This window comes from Pongo pygmaeus, chromosome 22 (genome assembly GCF_028885625.2).
Source record: "Pongo pygmaeus isolate AG05252 chromosome 22, NHGRI_mPonPyg2-v2.0_pri, whole genome shotgun sequence".
NCBI classification, from domain to species: Eukaryota; Metazoa; Chordata; class Mammalia; order Primates; family Hominidae; genus Pongo; species Pongo pygmaeus.
In genome coordinates, this window is record NC_072395.2 from 41,897,665 (window position 1) to 41,925,005 (window position 27,341).

The 27,341-nt window shown below is 40.4% G+C and overlaps 1 protein-coding gene across 2 annotated transcripts in view; it reads left to right on the top strand.

Annotated features, from left to right (window-relative positions):
• The first annotated feature begins 449 nt into the window (after positions 1-449).
• The window catches only part of LOC129022458 (MAP3K7 C-terminal-like protein), a 45,239-nt gene continuing 18,347 nt past the window's right edge, over positions 450-27,341 (top strand). The window contains exons 1-3 of one of the 2 annotated variants that reach the window (XM_054468629.2): positions 450-672; positions 3,054-3,162; positions 19,014-19,075. In XM_054468629.2, coding sequence (XP_054324604.1) covers positions 3,093-3,162; positions 19,014-19,075 — 132 coding nt within the window. In that variant the 5' untranslated portion in view covers positions 450-672; positions 3,054-3,092. Of the gene's footprint in view, positions 673-3,053; positions 3,163-15,156; positions 15,419-19,013; positions 19,076-27,341 lie in introns of those variants that run through there. The other variant, XM_054468630.2, reaches the window with a different exon arrangement.

Genomic DNA, 27,341 nt, shown 5'->3' on the forward strand with positions numbered 1-27,341 from the left:
TTTGTGGTCGGTTGCATTTGAAGAATGAATCAAGTCATCAAGCCCAACATGGGCTCAACCTCAAACCTCACATTCTTAACCAGGATCATCGCTGCTATCATCTGAGAGTCAGCTTGTGGCCTTTCCAAGTTGGCTGGGTCTGGCTGAGCTGATTGGAGCAGCCGACATTTTTGCTGACTGGAGTCATGCTATCTTTGCCAGTTTGCTGGAATAGACACAGACACCGATTGGGTCATGCTGAAGACATTCCTGTCTTGTGAAGCAAGTCTGTTTGTATTTTAAGTTTGCCAGGACTAATGAATTAAAACATTTGGACTCTCCACAACTTGCTGTTTATCAATGCCTCTGACAGGAGGAGGGTTTTCTTTTGCTCTTGCTTTTTCTAGAAACATGACAACATCCTGGCTGTTAGAGAGGCAAGGAAAGGAGAGAGGGGTTGTGAAGGGAAACGGAAGGGAAGGGAAGGGAGGTCCCGTGGGATGCTGGGGTCTGGGGCAGAGCAGGTAGCAGCGTGCTGCCCTGACAGCTGTCTCCACTCCTCAGATTGTCAGTGGCTGCTATGCAGCAGGTGCAGCCTGGTCTCTCACTGAGTCTCTACTCCACAAAGGCAACGACTGGCCAAGGCAGTGGCTGGCTCTGGGTTACACAAGTGCAGACACTCAACTAAGTGAGGTAAGCCAACAGGTGTGAAAACTGAACTAAATGCTCAGATCAGCAGCAACTTAACCAAAGCTCTGTTACAGCTTGTAGCCGAGAGAAGGAACCTGTGGTTCGTTTCCCCAGACGGTGTGATGAAAAGGCAAGTTGGTGTAGGGGCTCTTGTGGTCAACATGGTGTGGAACTCAAAGTCCACTCAGTCTTGCCACCATCCTTTCACAGGCAGACAGATGTTCTCCATTGAGCGGAGGGGAGGGACACTAATTAGCTGTGTTTATTAATTCTATTTCCTGTAGCTGGAAACCATACCAGAGGACTATTTACAAAATCCTTGAGGCAAATTTCTACCTCTTGTGCTTGATTTCTTGGTGCGGGAAAGTGTTGGCAGATTTAGCCAAAAGAGGAGTGCAACTTTCCATCCTTAGATATTATGCTAAAGTGATTCGGTGATTGTACAATGCATAACAGTAAAACTTTTCTTTTTAGCTAAAATGTTAAGGGAATTTTAATGGTTTCTTCTGTTGAATTTGAGACAATCCATGCCATTCCCTAGGTGGCTAAAAAAAATGCTTGATTCTGAGCAGGTAAGACTGGACAGAAGGGTGGCAGAGTTAAGATAAAACAAATCCTGAATCAAATAACAGATATTTTATATTACCCTTTTTTAAAATTAAATGTTTCATGTTACTGTTTCTTTCTAACTTAGAATTACATGATATGGACAGTGGAGAGCTTTTTGATGCATTGCTACTTGTAGTGCTAAATAAATGGGCCAAATTATGATTCTAACTGGTTAATAAACAGTTGCTAGTTTTTCTCCAAAGCTATACTAGGGTTTTAATATAAGCCTGATTTTTTTTCATATGCTGGGTAAGATGATTCCATATGTATGTATGTCTAAATATACATGTATATATATATATGCATTGGCTTTGGCTCTATAAATACTTTTAAAAACAAAATTCAGTGTTCTGGACACTATTTTTAGATAGAGGAAAGTTATGGGAAAAAGTCAGAAACCGTGCTGTGAGAAAATGTCCTGCTAAAGCATTTCCCAGAATCTCTTTAAGGATGGCTAAAGAGATTATTTATACTTCGCCATTTTTAGAGATATTTCCCTTAAAATATCATTCAGGTTTTTTGGTTTACTGTCTACATGAGAAGGAAAGTAGAGGGTTTAGGGGAGGTGGGACTAAAAATAGAAAAGTTAAATATACGTTTTTAAATAAGAAAGATATCATGTATTTATAACTATGTTTTCCTAGTCCCCTATAGACATCAAATTATCAAATATCTTGGTTAAAATATATTTGGGCTAAGTTCTCTGATTATAACCAGAAATATTCATGTGTTTTTGCCCATTCCATTTTATCTGCAGGATGTTTTTTTCCATTCATTCTACCTTAGTTAAATGATGATTTGATAGCTGGAGTAGAATATCTATAGGATGTTTTTGAGTCTTGTCTTTTGCTTTTATAGATTGTTAAGATGTGCAACCTTAGAAATGTTTGATAGACTTACAGGTAGTTAATCAGATATTTAAAGCATATGATATTCATCATATAACAGATATTTTAAAGTGGTTTTTGGTATTCTTTATTTATTTAGTTTTTTTAGACAGAGTCTCGCTCTGTTGCCCAGGCTGGAGTGCAGTGGTGCGATCTCGGTTCACTGCAACCTCTGCCTCCCGGGTTCAAGCGATTTTCTTGCCTCAGCTTCCCAAGTAGCTGGGATTACAGGTGCCTGCCAGCATGCCCCACTAATTTTTGTATTTTTGGCAGAGACGGGGTTTCCTCATGTTGGCCAAGCTGGTCTTGAACTTCTGACCTCAAGGTATCCGCCTGCCTCGGCCTCCCAAAGTGTTGGGATTACAGGCATGAGCCACTACACCCAGCGACTTTTGGTATTCTTTAAATGATTCCATGAAACTCATTCTTTACCACTCTCAGATTAATAATTCAGATTTAATTTAGGCTTTTGAACATGAAAAGCTAGTCTAATCTGAAGCCATCTGATACCTTACTAAGACTATATCTCTTTTTATCCTCCTCAATTGAAAGTAAAATACTTTATATGACCTTAAAGGGGCAGGATTGAACTGGTCAGTGTAAAACGATACTGAGCAAATAAGGCAGGTAGAGATATTTCCCATATTTCATTCATTCTAGATGTATATTGCAAAAGCAATTTTTTCTTGAGCCAAGAAAAAAAGATTTAAATGGGGCAGATGAATACTTTTGACATAGAAAAAGAAAGCTCAAAACTAGGAGTATCTTTAGAATAAGCAGGTAATGCTTACTAACCTTAATAACTTCACCTGTAATTTCCAAGGGCCTCTGAGTATTTAGGGGGATGATGCTGGATAAAGTGACAATGGCTCTCTCTTGCTGTCACAGCTGGAAGACCCAGGAGAAGGCGGGGGCTCAGGTGCCCACATGATCAGCACAGCCAGGGTACCTGCCGACAAGCCTGTACGCATCGCCTTTAGCCTCAATGACGCCTCAGGTATACCCTGCTCTGGAAGAAGGGTTGTTTCCTTCATACCCCACCTTTCCAGCATCTTTTCTAATGCCACGCCTCTGTGGAAAACTTAAAGTTGCATGCTCGCATGACCTGATGATGGGGAATGTGATATTTCATCATGCATTGTTAGATGGTGGCTTCCAGAAATGCCTCTAGTGATGCTTTCCTCCACCTTGAGTCCTTGGGTCATTTAAACTGATTTTTTTTCTCCTCCCTCCCCATTCTAGCTTTCTTTTAGAATAAAATTCATTGAGCTATAACAATTTCTAACAATAGCAAAGTGTGTTAGTGTTAAAACTGCATGAGGAAACATTTATTAGGAGCTGGCAGTTGGTTAGGTAATATGAAAATATCCCTGTTCAGTTTCCAGCAACATTTGCTGAAGCGTAAGTTCGAAATGCTGGTTTCTCACTGGTGCTCCCACAATTCTGGCTAAATCAACAGACTTCAGCAGGAATGATAAATGGGACAGGTGAGGAGGAGCCTCTCTAAATAGTAAGGTCTGAGGTGAAACTGCCATACTTAGAGCCCTTCGTCATGGCTCCCCTCAATGACCTCTTAACACACATATTGAATTGCACCACTTTTGAACAAAGGACCTCATGTGGCGGGAGGTCATGGTGCTGAGGAAAGGAAGGCTTGGCTCTCTTCCACTGGCATCCGCCATTGCTCTTAGTTTAATGTCATCTGTTAAAATCACATGCTTAAACAACATTACCATTTAAACCTTGGGTCTTTTGAGGACTCTCTCTGTTACTATAATGCCCATGTAGGGATGATGCTTTAAAAAGTAATGATTGGCCAAGCATGGTGGCTTACGACTGTAATCCCAGTACTTTGGGAGGCCAAGGCAGGAGGATCCCTTGAGCCCAGGAATTTTGAGACCACCCTGGGCAACACAGGCAGACCTCATCTCTATTTAAAAAAAAGTAGTAATTGAAAACGGACAGAATCATTCCAAAATAATGCAAAGTAAGGAGCTCTGTGAAATCTGATGTCACACAACCATTGCAGGCTTGGGGTTACTATGCCAGGTGACACATTTAACCTGGAGTTTCCTAGACTGTTAGCCTCCAATGGAGGATATATTCCATAGTAGGAAGAGGTGAAGGCTTGACTCTTCATAATCGATTTTTCCAAACCTCTTCTCATGATCTGCCGTTGTACTATGTCCTCACTCAGGGTCACCCTGAAAGACAGTGGTGAGAAGAAATCCTCCCAACAGGCAAATCAATCCACCCCAACATAGAAATGACAACTGCCATTAACTATACTTCTCTGTCATAATAAACATTCGCCTATATTATTTCTGATCCTTAAAACAACCATGCAGCCAGGCACGGTGGCTCACGCCTGTAATCCCAGCACTTTGGGAGGCTGAGGCGGGTGGATCACGAGGTCAGGAGATCGAGACCATTCTGGCTAATATGGTGAAACCCTGTCTCTACTAAAAATACAAAAAAAATTAGCTGGGCATGGTGGCGGGCGCCCGTAGTCCCAGCTACTCAGGAGGCTGAGGCAGGAGAATGGCTTGAACCCGGGAGGCGGAGCTTGCAGTGAGCTGAGATCGTACCACTGCACTCCAGCCTAGGCAACAGAGCAGGACTCTGTCGCAAAAAAAAAAAAAAAAAAACAAAAAAAAACAAAACCCAACCATGCAACATAAGCATTAGTATTCCTTATGTACAGACACAGAGATTGCCGCCCAGAGACCACACTGTTTGTTGGTAACTCAGGGCCCTAGGCTTGAAGTCTGAACTTTCTCTATTTTCGATGCTCCTTCTCTAAAAGGAAAAATGAAAGCCCTTTCTGTTTTTATACATTTCATAAAGGCAAGATTTCAAGGAATAGTCAGTGCTTTTCATGGCATCTTGAGTGGCTAGCTCTCAAGACACACGCATGCAAACCCAAAATCCAGAGGGAAGGAAAATGTGTAATTTCCTTTCTTTTTTACTCATGCTGCATGTGAGCAGAACAAGTCCTGTTACAATCAACAGTCTCACAAAGAAAATTTCAGTATATAAAGCTTATTTATCTCAGGCAGTATTAATTTTGGACCAAATAAATGTACGGTTCCCTTGTCAACATTTTAACAGAATTTAATTTATGTACAGAAAAGAGCCGTGGAGAGGTGAATCTCCATCTTTGGTTTGCCTGAATAACCTCTTTATTGAAGTACAGGATGTACAACTTGCAATTAATTTGTCACCATTCTTTGAACTCTCTTGGTCCTTGACTAGGAGCTCACAGATGTTTTTCATCCATCAGTTTAGATTGGTTTGTTCCAGTGTCTTTCTCTTCTCTTTCAGATGACTCCAGAATGCCCACTTTCAAAATTCATGGTTTTAATAGGTAGCCTCAAAAAGGGATTATAATTTATTTTAAATAATTCCTACCCTCTAGCCCCACCAAAAGATGCTTATGAAAAAAACTCCCCAAATTAAGTATTTTAATCTTATGGTCAGTGTGTCCTCATATCTCTAGAAAGGGCACCTACCTGGAGAACCTAGGGCAGGAGCTGAGGTTCAGTGTTTCTCAACCTTGCCTGATAAAAATCATTACCTGAGAACACTCATTGAAAACACATGTTCTAAGGCCCCACTCCTATATATTCTGATTCAGGAGACCCATTATTGTTGTAAGAAGAAAAAGAAAACCCCCTCCTATGTTTTATGCGTATCACAAATGCAAGATTTCAAAGAATAGTCAGGGCCCAGGACTCTCTATTTTTGCATATACATGCGGCTGAGTGCACAAAAAGATGCTTTGCAGATATTTGGGACACTCCCTTTGAATTCTTGAATAAGGAACATGTGGAGTGTCACACAGGAAAACACTTGCCATCAAGCGAGCTGTGCGTGCCTTTTGAATTCCAGTGCATGTGGCCTGCAGACCACACATGTAGAGGGAAACAAAGGAAAACCCCCTAGACTTTCATAGTAAATGAGGGCACTAAGGTGGACTTTTTGGGAGTAATTCTACGTTGTTGGATTTATTGTTGATGAATAAGCAGAGTCCATGAGAAAAGGAAACATCTTTGCTTGTGAATGTTGACATGTTCATTTTTTTCTTTTTTTTTTTTTTTTTTGAGACAGAGTCTCTCTCTGTCACCCAGGCTGGCATGCAGTGGTGTGATATTGGCTCACTGCGACCTCTGCCTCCCTGAGGCGATTCTCCTGCCTGAGCCTCCTGAGTAGCTGGGACTGCAGGCACCTGCCACCACGCATGGCTAATTTTTGTATTTTTAATAGAGATGGGGTTTCACTTTGTTGGCCAGGCTGGTCTCGAACTCCTGACCTCAAGCAATCGGCCCACCTCAGCCTCCCAAAGTACTAGGATTACAGATGTGAGCCACCACACCCGGCCCGACATGTTCATTTCTGATAAGCCTAGCCTAGTGCTCATTTCATCCAGTCATTTTAGGACTATATATTCCTGAGGTGATTTAGTGTAGAGGTTAAGGATATAGGCTTTAGAGCCAGAGAGGCATGATTTCTAGACTTACCTCCAACACTATTTGTATGATCATTCCACCTTGCTGAAATTCAGTTTCCTGTAAGATGTGTATAGTAGTAATTCACAGGGTTGTAATAAGAAGCCAATGACATCTTATAGGTAAAGTATTTAGCAGAGTGCTTGATACAAATTAAGCATTCAACTTATCCCTGAAATTATGATAATTGATTGTGGAGTATAAGGGAAATGTAAACCACTAAGCAGTTGTGTCTCACCTACATCTCACCTTGATGTCAAGGTAGATTTTATAGCATTACTGACCTGCAGTTATTTAGGGACTAGTTATGCAGTTAGTAGATTGTTCATATCCTATTTTACCTCTAGTCAATTAGCTGAATTTATTTGGTTTCAGTGTTTCCAGCACTCTGCCAGAGGTGGGTGGGATGTGCAAAAGAGAACAGCATGACCTCCCATGGGCTTTGTAAGGCAAAGATGTTTGGAGAAAAGTCTGTGTCACCCAGAGCAGTTAGTAATAGCTTCTTGGAAGAGGTGATAGTCAAACTGGGCTTGAGGGCAGGTAGAGTGTAGAGGAGCAGTACAGGACAGATGCCATTCCTGGGTACTAGTTACAAAAAAGGGGCTACATATCTTATAACCAGTTTTCTTTCTTTTCCCTCTAAACAGAAAGCAGGAGCAAAACGTAAGAGTCAGGAAGAACATGGTGTGTTCAGAAAAGACTAAAACTAGTCGTTTGGAGCAGAGGTCTGAACTGTGGAAGAGTAACGTGTTGTCTACCGAGCCCTGCTTGAGCCAGCCATTGTTTTGGATACTTACATAGGGTACCTGTTTAGATAGCAATAGACTAGGGTTACCAAGTCAATCTTCAAAGTTCAGCAAAAGGGTTTGGACTTGATCAAAAGCAATGAAGTATCAAAAGTCCTTAGAAAAGGGAATAATATGATGAAAATAGTAAAAATTTGGTGGAATAGTCTAGAATGTGGAGAGATGAGAGAATGGAAGAGGCATTTTATAATGGTACAAAGTGATGAGAGCCTGCATTAGATAATGTAATGGGATGACTTAATTCAGAGTCCATTTTGAAAGAAGGGTTGAAAGGACTTGGTGACAGACTGGCCCTGGTAGATGAGGAGTTGGTCATTGTTCAGTGATAGCAGAATGAGCCATAAGACTTTGAATAGAACATGGACCTCCAGGGGTCCTTAAATAAAGGAAACAAGGTTTTGGAGAACACAAATATATATATATTCCTTTACAATGCAATCTCCATTTTCAGCCTATCATCAGAGTGCTTTTTAAAGTAAACTTAGCTAATGGTAATTCCCAGAGGCAGTGATGCCTGTCTTTAATGAGCTAATGATATTAATGATAATCAGTATTATTTCTAAACTGGAAATTTCAAAGAGTCGAAACTTCCTAAACTGGAAACTTCATGGAATTAATTTTCTTAATAGAAAAAGTGCAGAAGAAAAATATGAATCCCACCTCTTGGGTTATTCAAGAATCACTGGCCCTTCTCCAGCTAGAGGGAATTTAGAGTTGGACAGACATTAGGATTTCATGTCAATTATATGAGACTTTTCTTCATCTTCAGCTAAGCTAAAATCTGGCATGCTCCTTGTAAATTTAGACCTTGGCTTTGGAATTATCTCTGTCTTTTGCATTTTTTAGAACAGTTTTTTGTTTTACTTAGAAAGAGTCAAGAATACTAGTATCAGCTCAAGCTGGTAGCTTTTAATATTTTGTTTTTAAAAATTCTTTCTGGCCAGGCACGGTGGCTCATACCTATAATCCCAGCACTTTGGGAAGCTGAGCCAGGAGGATCACTTGAGGCCAGGCAAGACCAGCCTGGGCAACATAATGAGACCTATCTCTATAAAAAAATCAAAAAATAAGCCGGGCGTGGTGGTGCATGTCTTTAGTCCCAATTCCTGGGGCACTTGCTTGAGTCCGGGGGATCAAGGCTGCAATGAGCCATGATTACACGACTGCACTCCAGCCTGGGTGACAGAGCAAGACCCTATCTCAAAAAAAATTCTTTCAAGTTGTTAGAAATTTTTTATATCTGGATATGAATTAATCGTATGACACTTAGTTTTTTTTTTGTTTTTTGTTTTGTAATCCAGAACCCATACCATTGGTGTCACTTTTAAATAATACAATTTTCTCCTCAAATATCAGGATGTTTTGTGTGGTAGGGAGAATTACATGGAGTAGTTGCAATAGCCACCTTTGAATCCAATGCAACAAGTTGGGTGTTATGTGAAATCTTTTTGTGTACACTTTTAAAACTGGCTCTCAGCAAAATTGTGGTGCAGGTGAAGTGTCTTTTTATTTATCATTATTTTTTAAGGCTAGTCAAGTGAAGCACTGGGAGAAGAGAAGGAACAAAGAAATTTGTAGTTGGTTGTGATTAATTAGTTGTAAACACCATTGTACTCGGACCAGCCACAAAGTGTCTTTTGTCACTGTCCTCTTCCTTCAACCTTTTCTACCTTCAGTATTATTCCCCTTGTCCTCCTCAGGATCCGAAGTAATCTTCAGTATTATTCCCCTTGTCCTCCTCAGGATCCGAAGTAATCTTCGGATCTAGTAATCTCCTCTCTCCACACTTTTAATCATTGTTCTCTGGAATAACTCTGCAAAACCTCATCCACACTAAGCTATAAATGAATATTGAGTTTACCATTTTCCCCTCTCTTCTTTTTTTTTTGAAACGGAGTCTCACTCTGTCACCCAGGCTGGAGTGCAGTGGTGTGATCTCGGCTCACTGCAACCTTCACCTCCAGGGTTCAAGCCATTCTCCTGCCTCAGCGTCCTGAGTAGCTGGGATTATAGGTGCGTGCCACCACGCCCAGCTAATTTTTGTATTTTTAGTAGAGATGGGGTTTCCCCATGTTGGCCAGTCTGGTCTCAAACTCCCGACCTCAGGTGACCACCCGCCTTGGCCTCCCAAAGTGCTGGGATTACAGGAGTGAGCCACGACGCCCAGGCCCCCTCTCTGGCTTTTTTTTTTTTTTTTTTTTTTGGCATATTCACAGGGAACTCTGTAGGAAGTCAAGGGATAAAGTTCCCACTGGGATTTTAGAAACCAGGAACCAGGCATTTGCAGGAAACCGAGGCTCAGACAGTCATTATGAACTCTCTCGAATCACCTTCTGTCCCAACATGAGCTTACATTTAAAACTGCCTCAGCATGCAGTGACAACATTCAGTCACAAATGCCTTAAGGGCACGGTGGAAGGTGGGTGTCTCCTGTATTTACATTTCTGATGGAGTGCAGAGTTGAGAACTATAGTAGAAACTGAATTATCAAATACTTATAAAATCAGTAATACACTATAACCACTTGGGGTTCGTTATCCTGGTGTCAGATGAAGAGTCTGAGATACTATGGGATTTATTGGTTGGAATGTATTATATAAAGTTGTGAAGAAAGGCCAGAAAGGAGGTGAGTGTTTGTTGAGTACTTAGGAGTAGTGCTTTTACTGGCATCTTCTCATCAATTTAATATTGGCTGCAACCCCATAGGAAGGTGCTATTCCACTCATTTTCACAAAAGTGGAAATAAATGTTTGCTAAGTGAGGCAAAGTGACTTGCTTCAAATCATGCAATTAATAAATAGAAGGAGGGTTCAAAGCCAGGTCCTCAGGACTGTTACTTCATTGCCCATTTAGAGGCAGAGTTCATGTTATAAGAGAAAGCTCAAAGCTTCCTGACAACAAATAGCTTCCCAAGGGCCATGGGGTTGATGGAGGAAGGCTACTTCTGGTATGTTGTGGTAGGAAAGAAGAAAAAAAGGGGTAAATTTTATTTTGTGGTGTGCTGAAGGATAAATATACTTCCAATAGGCTCTTGTTTGTTTGCTTATTTATTTCTTTATTTAGACAGGGTCTCACTGTGTCACCCAGGCTGGAGTGCAGTGGTGCAATCTTGGCTCACTGCAGCCTCAAGCTCCTGGGCTCAAACTATCCTCCCACCTCAGCCTCCCAAGTAGCTAGGACTACAGACATGCACCACAATACTCAGTTTCTTGTTTATTTTTTGTAGAGACAGCATCTCACTATGTTGCTCAGGCTGGGCTTGGACTCCTGGGCTCAAGCAGTCCACTCATGTCAGCCTCCCAAAGTACTGAGATTATGGGCGTAAGCCACTGCCCCTGGCCCCAGTAAGTTCTTCTTGAGGCAGGTGTTTTTTGGACAGTGAGTATGTTATAACCTAAGTCAGTCAAAATATTCTAACAACAGGATAAATCGATGACGTTCACAAAATGATAGCTATAATAATAGTGAATAGGTGTTTCCAAGAAACATAAAATTTGTCCTTGGCTGGGCACAGTGGCTCACGCTTGTAATCCCAGCGCTTTGGGAGGCAGAGGTTGGGGGATCACGAGGTCAGGAAATGGAGACCATCCTGGCTAACATGGTGAAACCCCATCTCTACTAAAAATACAAAAAATTAGCCGGGTGTGGTGGCGGGTGTCTGTAGTCCCAGCTACTCAGGAGGCTGAGGCAGGAGAATCGCTTGAACCCGGGAGGCGGAGGTTTTAGTGAGCCGAGATTGAGTCACTGCACTCCAGCCTGGGCGACAGAGCGAGACTCCATCTCAAAAAAAAAAAAGAGAAATTGTCCTTAACTAAATCAAGTCTCTTTTTGTGTAGCAAAACCAGTCTACTGATGCATGATCTTGTTAGCGGGACAATTTTAGGTACTGGTTAAGATAACATCATGTTTATTAATTTACAAAGAATTGAAAACCTGCTTTGTCATCCCAAATCTCTATCTTTATCCATATCTGTGTTAATATCCGCATCCATCTCTATAGCTATACTTGTAATCTTATGGGCCCTGAAAATCTAATGTATATTAAATAATTCACGTCTCTAGTGTTTAATAAGCAGGAAGGAAGCAAAGTTTTAAAAAGCTTTTGATGTGTCTTAAAACTATGTGATACTCTAACAAGGACTTAGGTATCTAGAAATTAAATTTTTTTGATATATTGGGAATGTGCATTGGCTACCTTTTATCACATATTTTATTCCTAAAAATAAAATATTAATTTAAATTTAGATTTAAAATGACAGTACTCAAAGACCTTTCATGAGTAAGTTAATTTTTTTTTTTTACAATCTTTCATATAAAAAGTGTTTGGAAGTAAATTTTGTTTTTGAGACAAGGTCTCACTCTGTCACTCAGGCTCGAGTGCAGTAGCATGATCTCTGTTCACTGCATCCTCAACCTCCTATTCTCAAGCGATCCTCCCACCTCAGCCTCCCAAGTAGCTGGGACTTCAGGTGTGCGCCACCATGCCCGGCTAATTGTTTCATATTTTTTGTAGAGACGGGGTTTTGCCATGTTACCTAGGCCGGTCTCGAACTCCTGAACTGAAGCAATCCTCTCACCTCAGCCTCCTAAAGTGCTGGAATTACAGGCATGAGCCACTGCACCTGGACAGAAGATTCTTAAGTTCAGATTTAAATGAAGAGAGTAAATCCACAAGACCTGAGGTTATGGCTGCATCAGGGAAATCTCCCTTAAGTGGCAGAGGGAGAACTCAGTAATTAAGAGTCAGTGACCTTAACCCTGTGTGTTGCCTTTGTATTATTCAGATGATGAAGAATAATTCCCCACCTCAGAAGTTTAGCTTGATAGAATAGACATGGGTTAGAGGAAAAAGTGCCACTACTCACATGTATACACACACAGCTCTCCTGTCTCCACATTACTCCTTTGGTCGGGTTTATGGTGAAAAGGAATGAAAAGTGAACTTAATTATATTAAGCATTCATTATTATTACTGGTTATTTCCTAGGTGCTGGGCTTTAGGCTAGTGATTGACATATACATTCCTTTATCAATAGCAATTTTCAGAGACAGGTAATACCCTTCTCATTTTGCAGGGGAGGAAACTGAGTCTCCAGAAGATTATGCCAATTCTTCACATTCACCAATTAAAAAGTGGCCAACCTGAGATTCAAATGCAAGTCTGTGTCCTACTGAACGTTGTACTGACCCGCTGTGTTCTTAGTGGTTAGGAGCCTTCATAGGCAAACAGTTCCTAGGAAAGCTTCTGTATGAGCCTCAACACTTAAGCCACTACTCAGATTCACTTGCCTTGTGTCAGTTTGTCCCTGGTGACCTGCAGGACAATTTACAGGACACCAGCACTCAGAGGTCATACTGCAGGTAGAATCGACTTCATAACTTGCAGGGCATGGTGCAAAATGAAAATGCAGGGTTCCTCATTCAAAAATTATTAAGAAATTCAAGACATTATAGCAGAACATTAAATTAAGCATGGGGCCCATCTGGAGGGAGGGCTCTGTGTGATCACATAGGTCCAATGCCCATGAAGCCAGCTGTAACTGCAGGAAATGTCAACATTCAGTGTATCCTGGGCAAGGCTGCCTCTTGTGTTCTGCCTGGGGAGTGGAGTGGGCTTGGGAATGTCCTCTGGGCATGGCTTTCCCTCTCCTGAGGTCTTCTCCGTGTGGACACCTAAACACTTTTTTTTTTTTTTTTTTTCCGAGGCGGAGTTTTGCTCTTGTTGCCCAGGCTGGAGTGCAGTGGCGCGATCTTGGCTCACCACAACCTCCGCCTCCTGGGTTCAAGCAATTCTCCTGCCTCAGCCTCCCGAGTAGCTGGGATTACAGGCATGTGCCACCATGCCTGGCTAATTTTTGTATTTTTAGTAGAGACTGGGTTTCTCCATGTTGGTCAGGCTGATCTCGAACTCCTGACCTCAGGTGATCCGCCCACCTTGGCCTCCCAAAGTGCTGGGATTACAGGCGTGAGCTACCACGCCCGGCCCAACCTGAACACTTTTTAACAAGGATTTAGGGCGTCTCAACTTACACCCCAGTTATGTCTATGATGGGGAGCACAGTGGGAGGGGGAGATGATTGATTGTAAAACCCAGTGAAAATGCTGTTTAGAACAGTGGTTCTCAAAACCTGGTCTGGCTTTGATGAAGTTTTCACCCCTCTGATATAAAGAAAGAAAGAAGGGTACGACAGTGAGGTGTTTTGGGTATATGCTTATTTTTATCTGTAAAGCTAAATGTATCTAATAATGATTGCCTTATGATTTTGGTTGAAATGTTCTCTCTGTCATAAAGGGATACTAATGATATCCGGTGGTCATTTTTGAACCATCTTCACTAGCTAAATAAAAAGTTGGATGCTCTTAAGACATAATTCCCAATATTTTCGGGATTTTTTTTTTTTTTTTTTTTGGGATGGAGTCTAGCTCTGTTGCCCAGGCTGGAGTGCAGGGGCTTGATCTTGGCTCACTGCAACCTCCAGTTCTCACTGCAGCCTCCTGGGTTCAAGCGATTTTCCTGTCTCAGCCTCCTGAGTAGGAGGGACAACAGGCATGTGCCACCACGCCAAGCTGATTTTTGTATTTTTAGTGGAGACGGGGTTTCACCATGTTGGCCAGGTTGGTCTCGAACTCCTGACCTCAAGCGACCCTCCCGCCTGGGCCTCCCAAAGTGCTGGGATTACAAGTATGAGTCACTGTGCCTGGCCAGAATATTTTAGGGAAAATTTTACTGGTTCATGAAATACAAGTCTGAGAACCTAGGGACTAGTAAGTGAAGAAGAGCGGAGTGGTATGGTGGAAAGACACACCTTAGTCTTACATGGCCACGAATCGTGGAGTCTTGGGTAGCTTCTTTCCCTTTTTGGGGTCCTTGTCTTTAGCTCTACTCTGAGGGGGCTGGACCACATGGTTGCCTGGTCCTTTCCAGCTTCAATATTCTCTGCTAACTGATTGCTAGCTCTCATTGCTAAATAACAGGGAGGATTTGGATTACAGACCCAATGTGTCCTATTTATTCAAGTTATGGAGAAACACAGAGAAGACAATTGAAGGGAATCTACAAACAAAATAATCCTGAAACCAACCCAACAGCTGCTCAGTAGATGTTGAAAAGAGCCCATCATGAAATGTACTATGGTACATCATAATGGTTGGGCTATCAATAAGAAAGTTCTAGCTTAAGGACATTGGCTTAGTCATATTGTATTTGCCAAACAGGCAGTGAACATCTGTTTATATAAAGAATTTTCCACTTCTTTCCTTTATATTTCATCTTTTAAAAAATTTCTTAGGATACATTTTGCTTGGTCTAGTAAGTCTACAGTGCCATTTTGAAGAAGAAGCCTTCAAATTACTTCCTTAATGCATTAAAAATATGATAAAGTGATTTGCCAATTTGCATAAGTCTGAGTCCCAGTCTTGCACAATAAGTATTTGGTAAATAGATTTTAATAAAAATGTACTTGTGCTGTGATTTTGTCCCATTATAAACATATCTAGCAACTATTTTTTTTTTTTTCAAAAAAAGCTAAATTTGCTACAGGGTCTCTTGTACAGCTACTGTACAGTCTACTTTATGCTTCTGGAATTGTCAAAACAAACTTAACTGCTGTCAGGAACTCCGATCCGGTATCACTGTCAAAATGTTTTACAACGATTCAGCCAAATGTTTTTGGAACAGCTGTGCTACTAGTCAGCCTGAGTCATTTTCCTTCTTTCCTTTTGGCCCAATCCAGTGATTCATCATCCTGCTTTTAGAATATTTGCCTATTTTTAAAACCAGTCAAAGAAGGCAGCCACTGTTTAAAAGTAAACACACCACACATCAACTTGGGGCAGCTTTGTAAGCAGCTTCGCAAGCCCTGAAATTTCTGGCTGGCAGGGATGCCAGCTAAACCAGATGGCATCAAACAGTGAAATACGGGCCTGGCTTTCAGACTTGGTAGGCTTCATACATCTGTCTTTGGTTTTCTTGTTTCCGTTGCTATTTCCTGCTTGGGTTAATCCAACTTGATCCATTCTTTAACAAAAGTCTTACTTTTTATTTTGCTCGACTCTCTAAAACATCCATTGTATGTTGATTTCTATGTTAATCAATTAGACTTTTATTTCAACTCAAGGAGTCCAATTTGAAGCTACTTTATTTATCTGTAAATTTATCAGTATGGTCACATATGTGTGACTCGACATGGTGTGACCATAAATAAGGACGCAGATTTCCACAACAGGCCTCATTAAGTCTGTTATACCAGGTGTTTGCTATTTACATTACTGTAGTAAAGTAAATAGATAACTTTTTTTTTTTTTTTTAATAATTAAGCAGGAAGGAGTGTGACTTCACAGGGGGCAAGGCGGATTAAGTCTCAGGAAGCCTTGAGGTTCATTCCTGGCTGTCTTCTAGAATTCTAGAATGTCTCAGCTGCTCTCATACTTTACAGAGTGGTTTCTCCTTCCAACAAGTGCCTGCTTGTCTATGATTATTAGGGTTGGGATGCACAAGTATAGTATGTTCCCATTTACCTTTGCCAAATCATTCTGGCCTTGGACCCAATGAGCTAAAATGGTCGTGATGTCTAGGTTATTAAACTTGTACTGCAGTGAATGTAAATGCACTTAAGACCAAAATCAGTTTCACAAAGCATAGGTTTTATAATGAAGCCTACCTCTAAAGGTTCAGTAGTGACAAGTGCATTATTTCTACCTTTTGTCCAATTCTTTGCAAATGTTGGGGTGGATTTAACAAGGCACAGTAATTGGCAGAATTTGTCACTTCTAGTCTAAGTAGAGCATTCAAAGGGCCTGGGGACGGAATCTCAATTCCTCTGAAGACTGTCCTCTAACCTGCAGCAAGGGCCTTGGGAAATTTCTCAGTTTCTACTTGTTCTGTGAGCTAAAGTTAAGTGATATCACTGAATCTGAGGACAGCCATTGTCTAGCACAGGAGCAGATACAAAACAGATTCAAATTTGGTGATGCATTGTCATTATTTTAAACTACTTTTAAATGGAGGTATTGTTATACTACTCTTGACTAAACTATACCAGAGACTATTAAGTGATATGACCCTTGAGGGGTTTGGTCAAAGTGAATACCATGCTTGTTTAAATTATCTTTCTGGTGATTATCTTCGATGCTTTCAATGCCTTAGATGCCAGAAATGCCTTGTGTGCTGCATTTTATTCTGGACTGTACTATCAGCGCATTGGGAGAGGATACTTGTTTCCACATTGTATGTGGCCCATGTCACTTCCTCTAGTTCAAAAAGAACAACAAGTTTTTATCAAGAAAGTTGGTGATGACTATGAAAACATAAAAACTGTTATCTTTTCTTGCTTTATTATAATTTAAAATAGTTTGGTTTTAAAATTATTTTTTCACCTTATATTTTGCATACATACTGTGTATGCATAGTATGTGTACTGTATATGCGTATGTGTACTGTAAATGTATATTTGTATAGGTACTATATATGTATGTGTACTATATGTATAAGTGTACTGTATATGTAGTATATGCACTGTATCTGTACTGTATACGTATACGCACTGTATATGTATCGGCACCGTGTATGTGTACTGTATGTATGTATGTACTGTATATGTATATGTACTGTACTGCATATATGTATGTGTACAGTATATGTATATGTACTGCATATGTATCTGTATGTGTACTGTACATATCTTACTGTATCTGTACTGTATACATATGTGTACTGTGTATCTGTACTGTATCTCTATTATATATGTATATGTGTACTGTATCTGTATTGTATATGTATGTGTACTGTGTATGTATCTGTATTGTACCTGTACTGTATGTATATGTGTACTGTATATCTGTACTGTACCTGTACTGTATGTATGTGTGTATTGTATATGTATCTGTACTGTCTCTATTTGTATGTGTAATGTACTGTATGCGTATTTGTATTGTATATGTATGTGTACTGTGTATGTATCTGTGCTGTATCTATATGTACTGTATATATCTAACTGTATCTGCACTGTATATATATGAGTACTGTATAAATCTAACTATATGTACTGTATATATATGTACTGTATATGTATCTGTACTGTATCTCTATTATATATGTATGTGTATGTGTACTGTATCTGTATTGTATATGTATGTGTACTGTATATGTATCTGTACTGTATCTCTATTATATATTATATATGTTTGTGTATGTGTATGTGTACTGTGTGTGTATTGCATATGTATATGTACTGTATATGTATCTGTACTGTACCTGTACTGTATATGTGTACTGTGTATGTATCTGTACTGTATCTCTATTATATATGTATGTGTAGGCATACTGTGTGTATCTGTATTGTATATGTGTGTACTGTGTATGTATCTGTACTGTACCTATACTGTATGTATATGTGTACTATGTATGTACCTGTACTGTATCTCTATTATATATGTATGTGTAGGCATACTGTGTGTATCTGTATTGTATATGTGTGTACTGTATATGTATCTGTACTGTACCTGTACTGTATGTATATGTGTACTGTGTATGTACCTGTACTGTATCTCTATTATATATGTATGTGTAGGTGTACTGTATGTGTGTGTGCACTGTATATGTATCTGTACTGTACCTGTACTGTATGTATATGTGTACTGTGTATGTACTGGGGTAGGGATTGGAAATGAGTGGCCAATGGACCTTAAAGCCTGAGAGTACCTGGAGATAATGGAAGTTCTGCTTTCTAGCACCAAGGCTGGGTTAGCACTATGTTCTTGAAGAGATTTGGGGGTGACTTGGATATTTTGACCCATATTTTGGTCAGGTTTCCTCAAATGCTTCTTAGAACTGCATCTTCCAATCCAGCAACAGCTGCCTATTGCCAACCAGTCAACGTAAGCACGAGTTAGGAGGTCTTTCGGGACTCTCTGGGCTCTGGCGCTCCCTAACAAAGCTGTGAGTTCTGCTGCAGGGTAGGAGCGCTGCCTAGTGTATTGGAAAGAAACGCCCCATTTGGGTTGCTGCCTGCTTCTCACTGTAACCCAGAATGAGTTTCTGGTTAACTGCCTGTTAGTGTGGTTTGTGGTAGGAGCAGACAGCAATACCATCACAGCTTTCGGCACTTGGAGTCATTCAGAGCAGAACGAACGCTTCTACTTTTCACTAACATGTTCTCCTGTCCCATTAAAGTCCTTCTGGCTACCTCATTAGCACCTTGTTAAAGCATTTTGTTTCATATCGTATTTTTTGGTTTTGGCCAATGTAAGAGTATTGAAAGACAAGCAGTCCTTCTTAATTGGAGAGCTGCCAGCCTGGACATTTGAGGATTCTGATATTTGCTTGCAAAATTTTGTTCAGGCAACCTAAGCTCTCCATGCATCTGTGTGTACAGAAAACGAGCAAAATTGTCCTCTACATTCTGTCTGTCCCCAACTGAAGTGATGAAATGACTGAAACAGTGTATACTGATGGTCTAACTATGGGGGAGTCCAAGGACACCTCTCCTACAAGAAAGAGCTCCATAGTGAAGAATCATTTTATTTCCTTGTTTTAGATGATACACCCACTGAAGACTCCATTCCTTTGGTCTTTCCAGAATTAGACCAGCAGCTACAGGTAAGGATTTTTCTAAAGTCTCTCTTCTTTCCTCCCTAGTGTCATAAAGTATAGCGAGCTGGGTGGAGAGTGGCCTGACTAGGGGAGACTGACTTGGACCCAGAATGTGGGGCTTTGAAGTCATCAAGGATTACATTTCTAGAGCTCCAAAGTCAGGCTGAAGCCCTCATGGAATGCCCCTGTCTGGTTATCTGGCTATGGCACCAGGACACCAAGTGCTCATAGCGTAAACTGGCTCCTATTTTTAAGGAGTTCTGGAGCCTGGGAAAAGGACGGGTCCCTTCTCTACTTTGGTATGGCTGTCTCTAGGTCACTGCATTTTTGGCTTGTTTGGGGTTAGTGATTTAGTGTTAAACTCTGCAGAGAAAACTTACCATGTTTGCCAAGACTTTGGAAGAACCTTCCTTTCTCTGTTCCCTGCCCCTTCCCCAGTTCTCTGACAACTTTTAATGGAATATAACTATTTTAACTTAAACCTTCTGAAAATTGACTTGTTGGACCCATGACAAATTATTTTGTATATGTAGTTTCTGAGTGATCTATTGAAAGATATTTTAATACACCAGAATTATTTGAAAGGAGCTCATTTATCACATTTTAATTTTCTTTAGATTATCCATGGTGATTCCAGGCAAAAATGGCTTTCAGAAGAGGTTCTGTCTAAAATACTGGGATACTGGCCTTGGGCCAGCCATTCACTTGAATACTTAACTTTGTAGTCACATTTAGGCAAGTCCAATAGGGGTCTTGAATCCTGTACACAGACATTTCTTGGTCACCACTTTTTTCTCCTGAATATTGATTTTGAAAGCCTTTAGGAGGGGTTTGTAACCTCCAGTTCCCAACAGGCCCTGACATATCCTATTATCTTATACACAGCAGCTTTTCCCATTTGTGGGTGTGCCTTGTGTCCTAAGGTCATTTGAGTTTGGGATTCTTATTCCTGGACAGCCTTCAACAGAGGTGGAAGACGAACCAAGAATGAGCCCTTCCACAAGCCAAGATACTATTCCTTTTTGTTTGCTTCTGTTCTTACCTCAGTACGCAGAGCACTGTGTTAAAAACCTGGGAGCTACCAGGTCAGGTTTGAAGAGCTGGTGTTCTACTGCCAGGGTGGTCTCTAAAAACCAATTGAGGGTGACTCAGGTGTGACCTGGCCACTTGGAGGAGTCCTCGTTCTCACCTTTGTAGCAGTCCTGGGCGTTGTCTTAGCTTTCCAACAGAAAGCTGCTCAACAGAGCATTATCAATTATGTAGGTATTACTGAAAATTGTATAGGAGGTTGGAGGGTTACACTGATCACCACACAGCTGTCAAAAGAGCTCTGTCATCACCTAAAATTTCCTCTCTAGCTAGCAGCCATCACGTCTCCCTCTTTTTTCTATCCTTCATGCAGGGTTCTCAACCCAGCTCTCCTGGCTTCTAATACCTAACCATAGTCTCTCCCTCCCCTGCGCCCACCAATATCTCTTCTTTTCAGCATGAAGAACAATTCAGCCCTCCCTCTACCTTTCCTTTCCTTTTTTTTTTTTTTTTTTTTTTTGAGACAGAGTCTTCCTTGGTCACCCAGAGTGCAGTGATGTGATCTCGGCTCACTGCAAACTCCACCTCCTGGGTTCAAGCGATTCTCCCATCTCAGCCTCCCTAGTAGCTGGAATTACAGGCATGTGCCACCACGCCCGGATAATTTTTGTATTTTTAGTAGAGACGGGGTTTTGCCATGTTGGCCAGACTGGTCTCAAACTCCTGACCTCAAGTGATCCGCCCGCCTCAGCCTCCCAAAGTGCTAGGATTGCAGGCGTGAGCCACCGCGCCTGGCCTGCATTTTCTTCTGGTCTGTTCACACTGCAAATGATAGTTCTTGCTTAGGTTCTGTTCTCACGGAGAGGCTGTCTATGTGCTGCTGGTGGTGTAATTGGGATTGCTATTGAAAGTAATGCCATTGGCCAGGTGCCGTGGCTCACGCCTGTAATCCCAACACTTTGGGAGGCTGAAGCGGGTGGATAAGACCAGCCTGGTCAATATGGTGAAACCCCATCTCTACTAAAAATACAAAAATTAGCCAGGTGTGGTGGCACACACCTATAGTCCCAGCTACTAGGGAGGCTGAGGCAGGAGAATCACTTGAAACCGGGAGGCGGAAGTTGCAGTGAGCCGAAGGTTGCTGTGAGCCAAGATCGTACCACTGCACTCCAGCCTGAGCAACAGAGCAAGACTCCATCTCAAAAAAATAAAAAAGAAAGTAATGGCAAAAACTACAACTTCTTTTGCACCAACCTAATAGCTATTTTTTCCCCTAGTCACATTTTTTCCTCTTTATTCTATGGTCACGTCAAAGCTATTTTATTATCATGGAAATCAGGTGAAAATAAGGGGTAAACATATTTTGAAAATAAAACACTAAAAGCATATTCAGGTTATTGTTCTCTCATCAAATTATGGATCATTAATTCTACTTTTTTGTTTTGGAACATTTTTTCCTTTGGAAACTTTAATGGTCTTCTCTGGCTCATGGATCCTTCTCCACAAGACTCACAGTAGCTCTGGCAATTATCCAGATAATTTTTCTGTTAAAGCATTGCCAGGTCCATTTGAATTTTATAGCTTTAATTCCACTTGACATATATTAGAAATTAAGTCTATTTAATTATTTTATTCCAATGAAACTATTTCATCTTCATTGATCTTTGAGTTTCTGGCTCATGGTTTTGATTTTTTTCCCCCTTAAAGTATGATAGTGCTTTATCTCTGGTGAATGGAGAGTGTGTTACCAGCAATACAACTAAACACATTTCAGTAAGTGCTTGTTTGTTGAGTGAAGGATAGGAGTGAGTGTTACAAACATTTACCAGTTGTCAAGGCTTTTGGGTAGGGTTGCCTCTGTCTAGAGCTGTTGCCTATTATCTTTATTCTGTACTCCAGGGCGTGAGTGACTAAACAGCAAGACGATGATGGTTGGGAGGAGAAATCTAATCGAAAATGACATCTAAAAGCAGATTTTTATTTCTATGCTTAGCATAAGCATATACATTTAAGCCGTCTGTTGCAGGAAGTCTCTGTATTGAAAGCAGTGAAAATGCTTTATGTACAAAAGGAACAATCTATTACATGGAGCAGGCCATCTTTATAGTCAGTCTCGTGTGCTTTCATTACACAGTAATGGCTCTTGAAATTTTATCGACTATCATCATCCACTATGGAAGAGTAAAAGTTGGGTTACAAAGGCATATGAAGTGCCTTGTGGTTGCAACTATTTTATTGAGAATGAATTGAGTCTTGATTACCTCTATCAGAGACTTAAACATTTTCTTGGTGGAAAATAGATGATGCTAGGTATTGTCAGCCCCATTCTCTGCAAAACCTCAGATTTAAGTCCCACCGAAGCACACTGAGTACCTATTAGGCAAGGGGTGTTTCCCTACATATGATCTCATTTGATCCTTGCAATAATTAGTAAGCTAACTATTATGTCTCCACTTTACAGATGAGAAACTTGAGGCCAAATTTTGGTCTAAATACGTTTACTCTTCCCCTCTTTCCCTTACGCTTTTTAAGGAACATACAGGCTGCTTAAATTACTTTGATAAGTGGAAACTTTTTCTGTTTGCTTCTGGTTTGCAAGATTGCCATAATGTAGTTATAGAATAACCTTGTAAAATCTGTTCTGACTTTCTGATATCCATTACGCATGCTTTGGTAGTTTATAAAATGCTGCTATAAAATAGCTATTTGGTAGACACTCAATCACTATTTGACCCCCAGGATTTTTCTGTTGTTTTGCCAAGAATGTGGACAAGTTTGAGCATGTAATTTGCAGTGCTTCTATTTTCACAGAAGCCAAAAAAAGCCTTGTGCAAGAATAGCAGTGAAAAACATTTCTCTTGACGTCTCTATTAATGCAAAATATTGAGCAAGAGACCGCAGGAGAAGGTAGGTGTTAAAATGAACATCTCTTTATAATGTTCATTTGTGAGCCTTGGGCCTCCGTCCAGGGGTAGGTGGAAGGTCAATTCTATTTGTGCAGATTCCTTTCTTGGGACTAGGTATCTAAATTTCCCATGCCCATCAGGGACCGTATTTGAGTAGAGCTAGTGTAGATGATATAGTCAGAAGAAAGGGTGCCCAATTCTATGTCCATTTCTAAGAATGAATGAAAAATCACTATTCTCTTTCTTTTTTATGTTTTGAGACAAAGTCTTGCCCTGTCACCCAGGCTGGAGTGCAGTGACATGATCATGGCTCACTGCAGCCTCAACCTCCCGAGCTCAGGTGATCCTCCCGCCCCAGCCTCCTGAGTAGCTGGGACCACAGGTGCATGCCACCACACCTGGCTAATTTTTGTATTTTTTGTAGAGATGGAGTTTTGCTGTGTTGCCCAGATTGGTCTCAAACTCCTGGGCTCAAGGGATCTACCCACCTCAGGCTCCCAAAGTGCTGAGATTACAGATGTGAACCACTGCACCCAGCCATTACTTTTCTTCAGGTCTCAGCTTCTTTCTGTTTGACCTGTCTCTCTCTGTTCTAAAAGATGGTGGCATCCTTTCATGGTCCCAGTGTTTGGGTCAAGACCAAGCCTGTCTTACTGCTTAAGCATGTTATGTTTTTGGAACCATGATTTGACTTACACATGATTCAAAACTATGTTATAACATGGTCTTAACTGCATTGGAATGAGAAATACATTTTATTGTCAGGTAGAGGACATGATAACTAATGAGAATGACAATGACCAAAGCATGGGCATTAGCATTGGGTTGGCCTGGATTTGGATCTCAGCTAAATTTGTGATTTCTAGCATGTTATTTACTCTCTTGAAAGCTCACTTTCCTCAACTGCAAAGTGGAGATAACGATATCAATCTCACATTGTTGTGGGAATTAAATATGGTAATGAGTAGATCTAGCACAGTCCTTGACAAAATAATTGCTCAATTAATGTAAATTTCATTCTCTGGTGAAATTATATATTGAATGAAATACTTAAGAATAAGTAATTTATTTTTATTCATGTAAAATGAAATAAAAGCATCTCCTTGGATTTTTAAGTTAGGGATAGAAATTCTGATGCCCTCTTCTTTTCATTAAGCCGAGGTGCTTCGAGAACAATATGACTTTTTTTTTTTTTAACCAAATTGAGCAATAGCTTCAATCCTTCCTTAAAGTCCTCCTATCTAATCTGAGATGACAGTGACAGGTGTCTCTGTGGTACACACTGAACTAACAGAGTCTGATATGTCCAGAAACTGATGTCACCTCCACAAATAAACAATTTCGTAGCTTCAGTTGTGTACCATAATATCCTGTTATCCGAGCAGCCTCTCCGGAAATTTCTTTTAGATTTTGCATCAATATATTGCTTGACATATGGGAAATGAAAATGATAGAAAATGAAGAAGTCTAGCCTTCCAGGATTCTGCTACACTGGTCTTTAACATCCATCTGGAAATGTGGTTAGGATATATTCTCATAGAAAGCACCAGATGTAGCTGACATTTTCTCTCATACACACATTGAAAAGTATCTTATACTGCAATTTTTCTTTGATTGCTGTGTCCACACAGAAAACATATATAGATACTTTGGAGCTTTTCAATAATGCGTTTAATTTTTTGTTTGTTTGTTTGTTTTGAGAAGCTCAGTTGTCATTTGGGTATGGCTTGTTCAAAATTTTGCTACTCTTGTGTTCTTTCTCCTTTTGATATTGTTTATGTCAACAGAAATGACTTAAATATACTTTACTCCAATGTAACATGATGTATAAGTTCTGTAGTATAATTGATAGTGCTCAACTTGTACTGTAATGTAGATACTATATAAATGTCATTTCTTAAAATATTTAAAGTTCTAAGATAATAGAGTTCTTAAATATCGAAATCAGCATGGACTGTGTTTTTCCTCTCAGTTTTAACAAACGATTCTTGTTAATTTTAAGACATTACAATGTAATGTCAATTTAAATCAGGCACCATCTTTCCCCAAAGTAGGTAACCCTGAGAATCAAGGAATAAATACAAAGACTGCTCAGCAAGTGTAGAATGTTTAGCTTCCTAAATATATTTCCTGTGTGGGAAGCTAGGATAGGAAAATTAAATTCTTACATTTTTGAAGAGGATGGGGCCAGTAGTATTCGCAGAAGCCAAATAGAAAACGGAAACGCCTGAGCCGGCTTTGCTCCTAGCCGAGGGTGGCTTGGCTGGGTCCTTCCCCATGGGGCCTGTTCCAGGGAGTGGAATCCACTTCGGGAGGAGCTTGCTATGAACCGGCAGCTCAGGCAGAGAGCAGAATAGCACCGTGTGGCTCAAGCCGGCATTTTTGGAACCGGACCCTGCGGTTTCTCTCTTACTTCATCTTGTTAAATCGGTCCTGATAATTGGGGCGGATACCAGAGATAGTAGCAGCTCCTTCACGCTGCACTGCCATGAAATATTAAGCCCTTGCAAGCTCCATCCTCAGGCGGCAGCGGGAGGAGGCGGAGATGGAGGAAAAGGGGGTGAGGAGGAAGTATCTCCTCCTGGGCTGTGACCTCACCCAAGCCCCAATCTGTGTCTTGGAAACATGTGTTTCAAAGTTGGCTTGAGGCGCTGTTAGGAGAAGGTCTTAATTTCACCTCCTTAGGAGTGGCTGCGTTGTATAGTAAACCAGATACGATGGCAGGGAGTGCATCTGAAAAGCTGCTGCTGTGACCACACAGAATTTGTGCTCTAGTACATTAGCAGTATCTTTACTCTTCAATTTGTCAACTCAACTATCTTTGGATTCCTTTTCTTTGGAGTGCAATATTTCATTCTTTAAGCAGGAAGGTGGGATAAGTGTATCCAAAATTGGAGGATGTAGCATCATTGTGGAGAAAATAACAAGGGAATTTTTTTCCTCCTGATGTGAAAAAAAATTAACTATCAACATTAAGAGTTTATTTATCGTACATCCATTCCCAGCGTGGGCTTATAACTATGAAAATCTCTCTGACAAGAAAAGTCAAAATCAAGCAATGAGAACTGAAATAGTGTTAATTTTATTCCAAGAATTTAATAGATGTTTTTTCATCTAGTTACCCACAGGTATTCTTTTATTTTTCAGTTTTTAATTTGAGCATGTGTTACATAAACCCACGTACAGCCAATTAATTCATGAGTGCCGGTGTTTTACATGTCATGTTACTTAAGCATACTGATGTTCCATTTTTAAACTGGAAACCTGATTCTTGAATTCTAGGAATCGATTTCCTCAGGCAGGAGCTTGTGTTTGATTAATACTTTTGGCCATATATTGTCTCTTATTTTGAGGGATTACCTCTCAAAAGGTAAGGTAAGAGAGAATTACCCTCAGTCAGGACCTGATGGTACAACACACATACATACATTATATCACAAAGCAATGAGAGTTATTCCATCCTACACGGAAGAATACATCACATTATTCTATAGTGCCACTTTTTATATTAGGTATAAAACCTGAATATCTTAATACTTGTATTCACCAGAATTCCTGCTGGGACGAGAACCATATATATTTAAGCAAATTCTTTGATCAGTTTCCTGGCTGGGGTAAATGGCCAATGATGTCAACTGCCCTCTAAGAACAGTAGATTCTGTTGACCCGAGAGCACTTTGATTTGCTCAGCAATGTTTGGGGTTACCAGTGAATGGCTCGAGATTATAAAGGGGTGAGAAATTTGAAGTTCTCTGGGGAGAAATTTGGGAAAGAGAGAAAGATTGAGTACAAATGGAGTCAGCCTCTCCTAGGTAACCCTGGTAGCGCTGCTAAGAAGATGGGCTAGAGACAGCAGAAAGGTTTAATGAAATAATTTTTTTGCATTAATTTTTTTCTTATTATGGGTAAAAACACATATGGTAAAATTTACCATCTTAACCATTTCTAAGTGTACAGTTTGGTAGTGTTAAGTATATTCACACTGTTGTGCAACCAAGCTCCAGAACTTTTTCATCTTGCAAAATAGAAAGTCTGTACCCATTAAACAACAAGTCCTTATTTCCCTCTTCCTATGGCAACTAATGAGAGAATTTTACAATGTTTTGGTGGGTTATGCAATATAACCTTCCTCTTTGCTTAAAAAAGAGAAATCTATATTGCTCTTTAATGTTTTCATACAAACTGGGAGCATTTGAAATGGTGCTGAGTTGTATGTCAATTTGAAGGCTTAGTTTTCAGGATCCAGAGGCTGAAATGACCCCTGGAATCTTTGTACTCCCTGAAAACTGGATACAAAGTATTTTAGGCTTATTCTTTTTTGATTGTCCGTTCTTTAT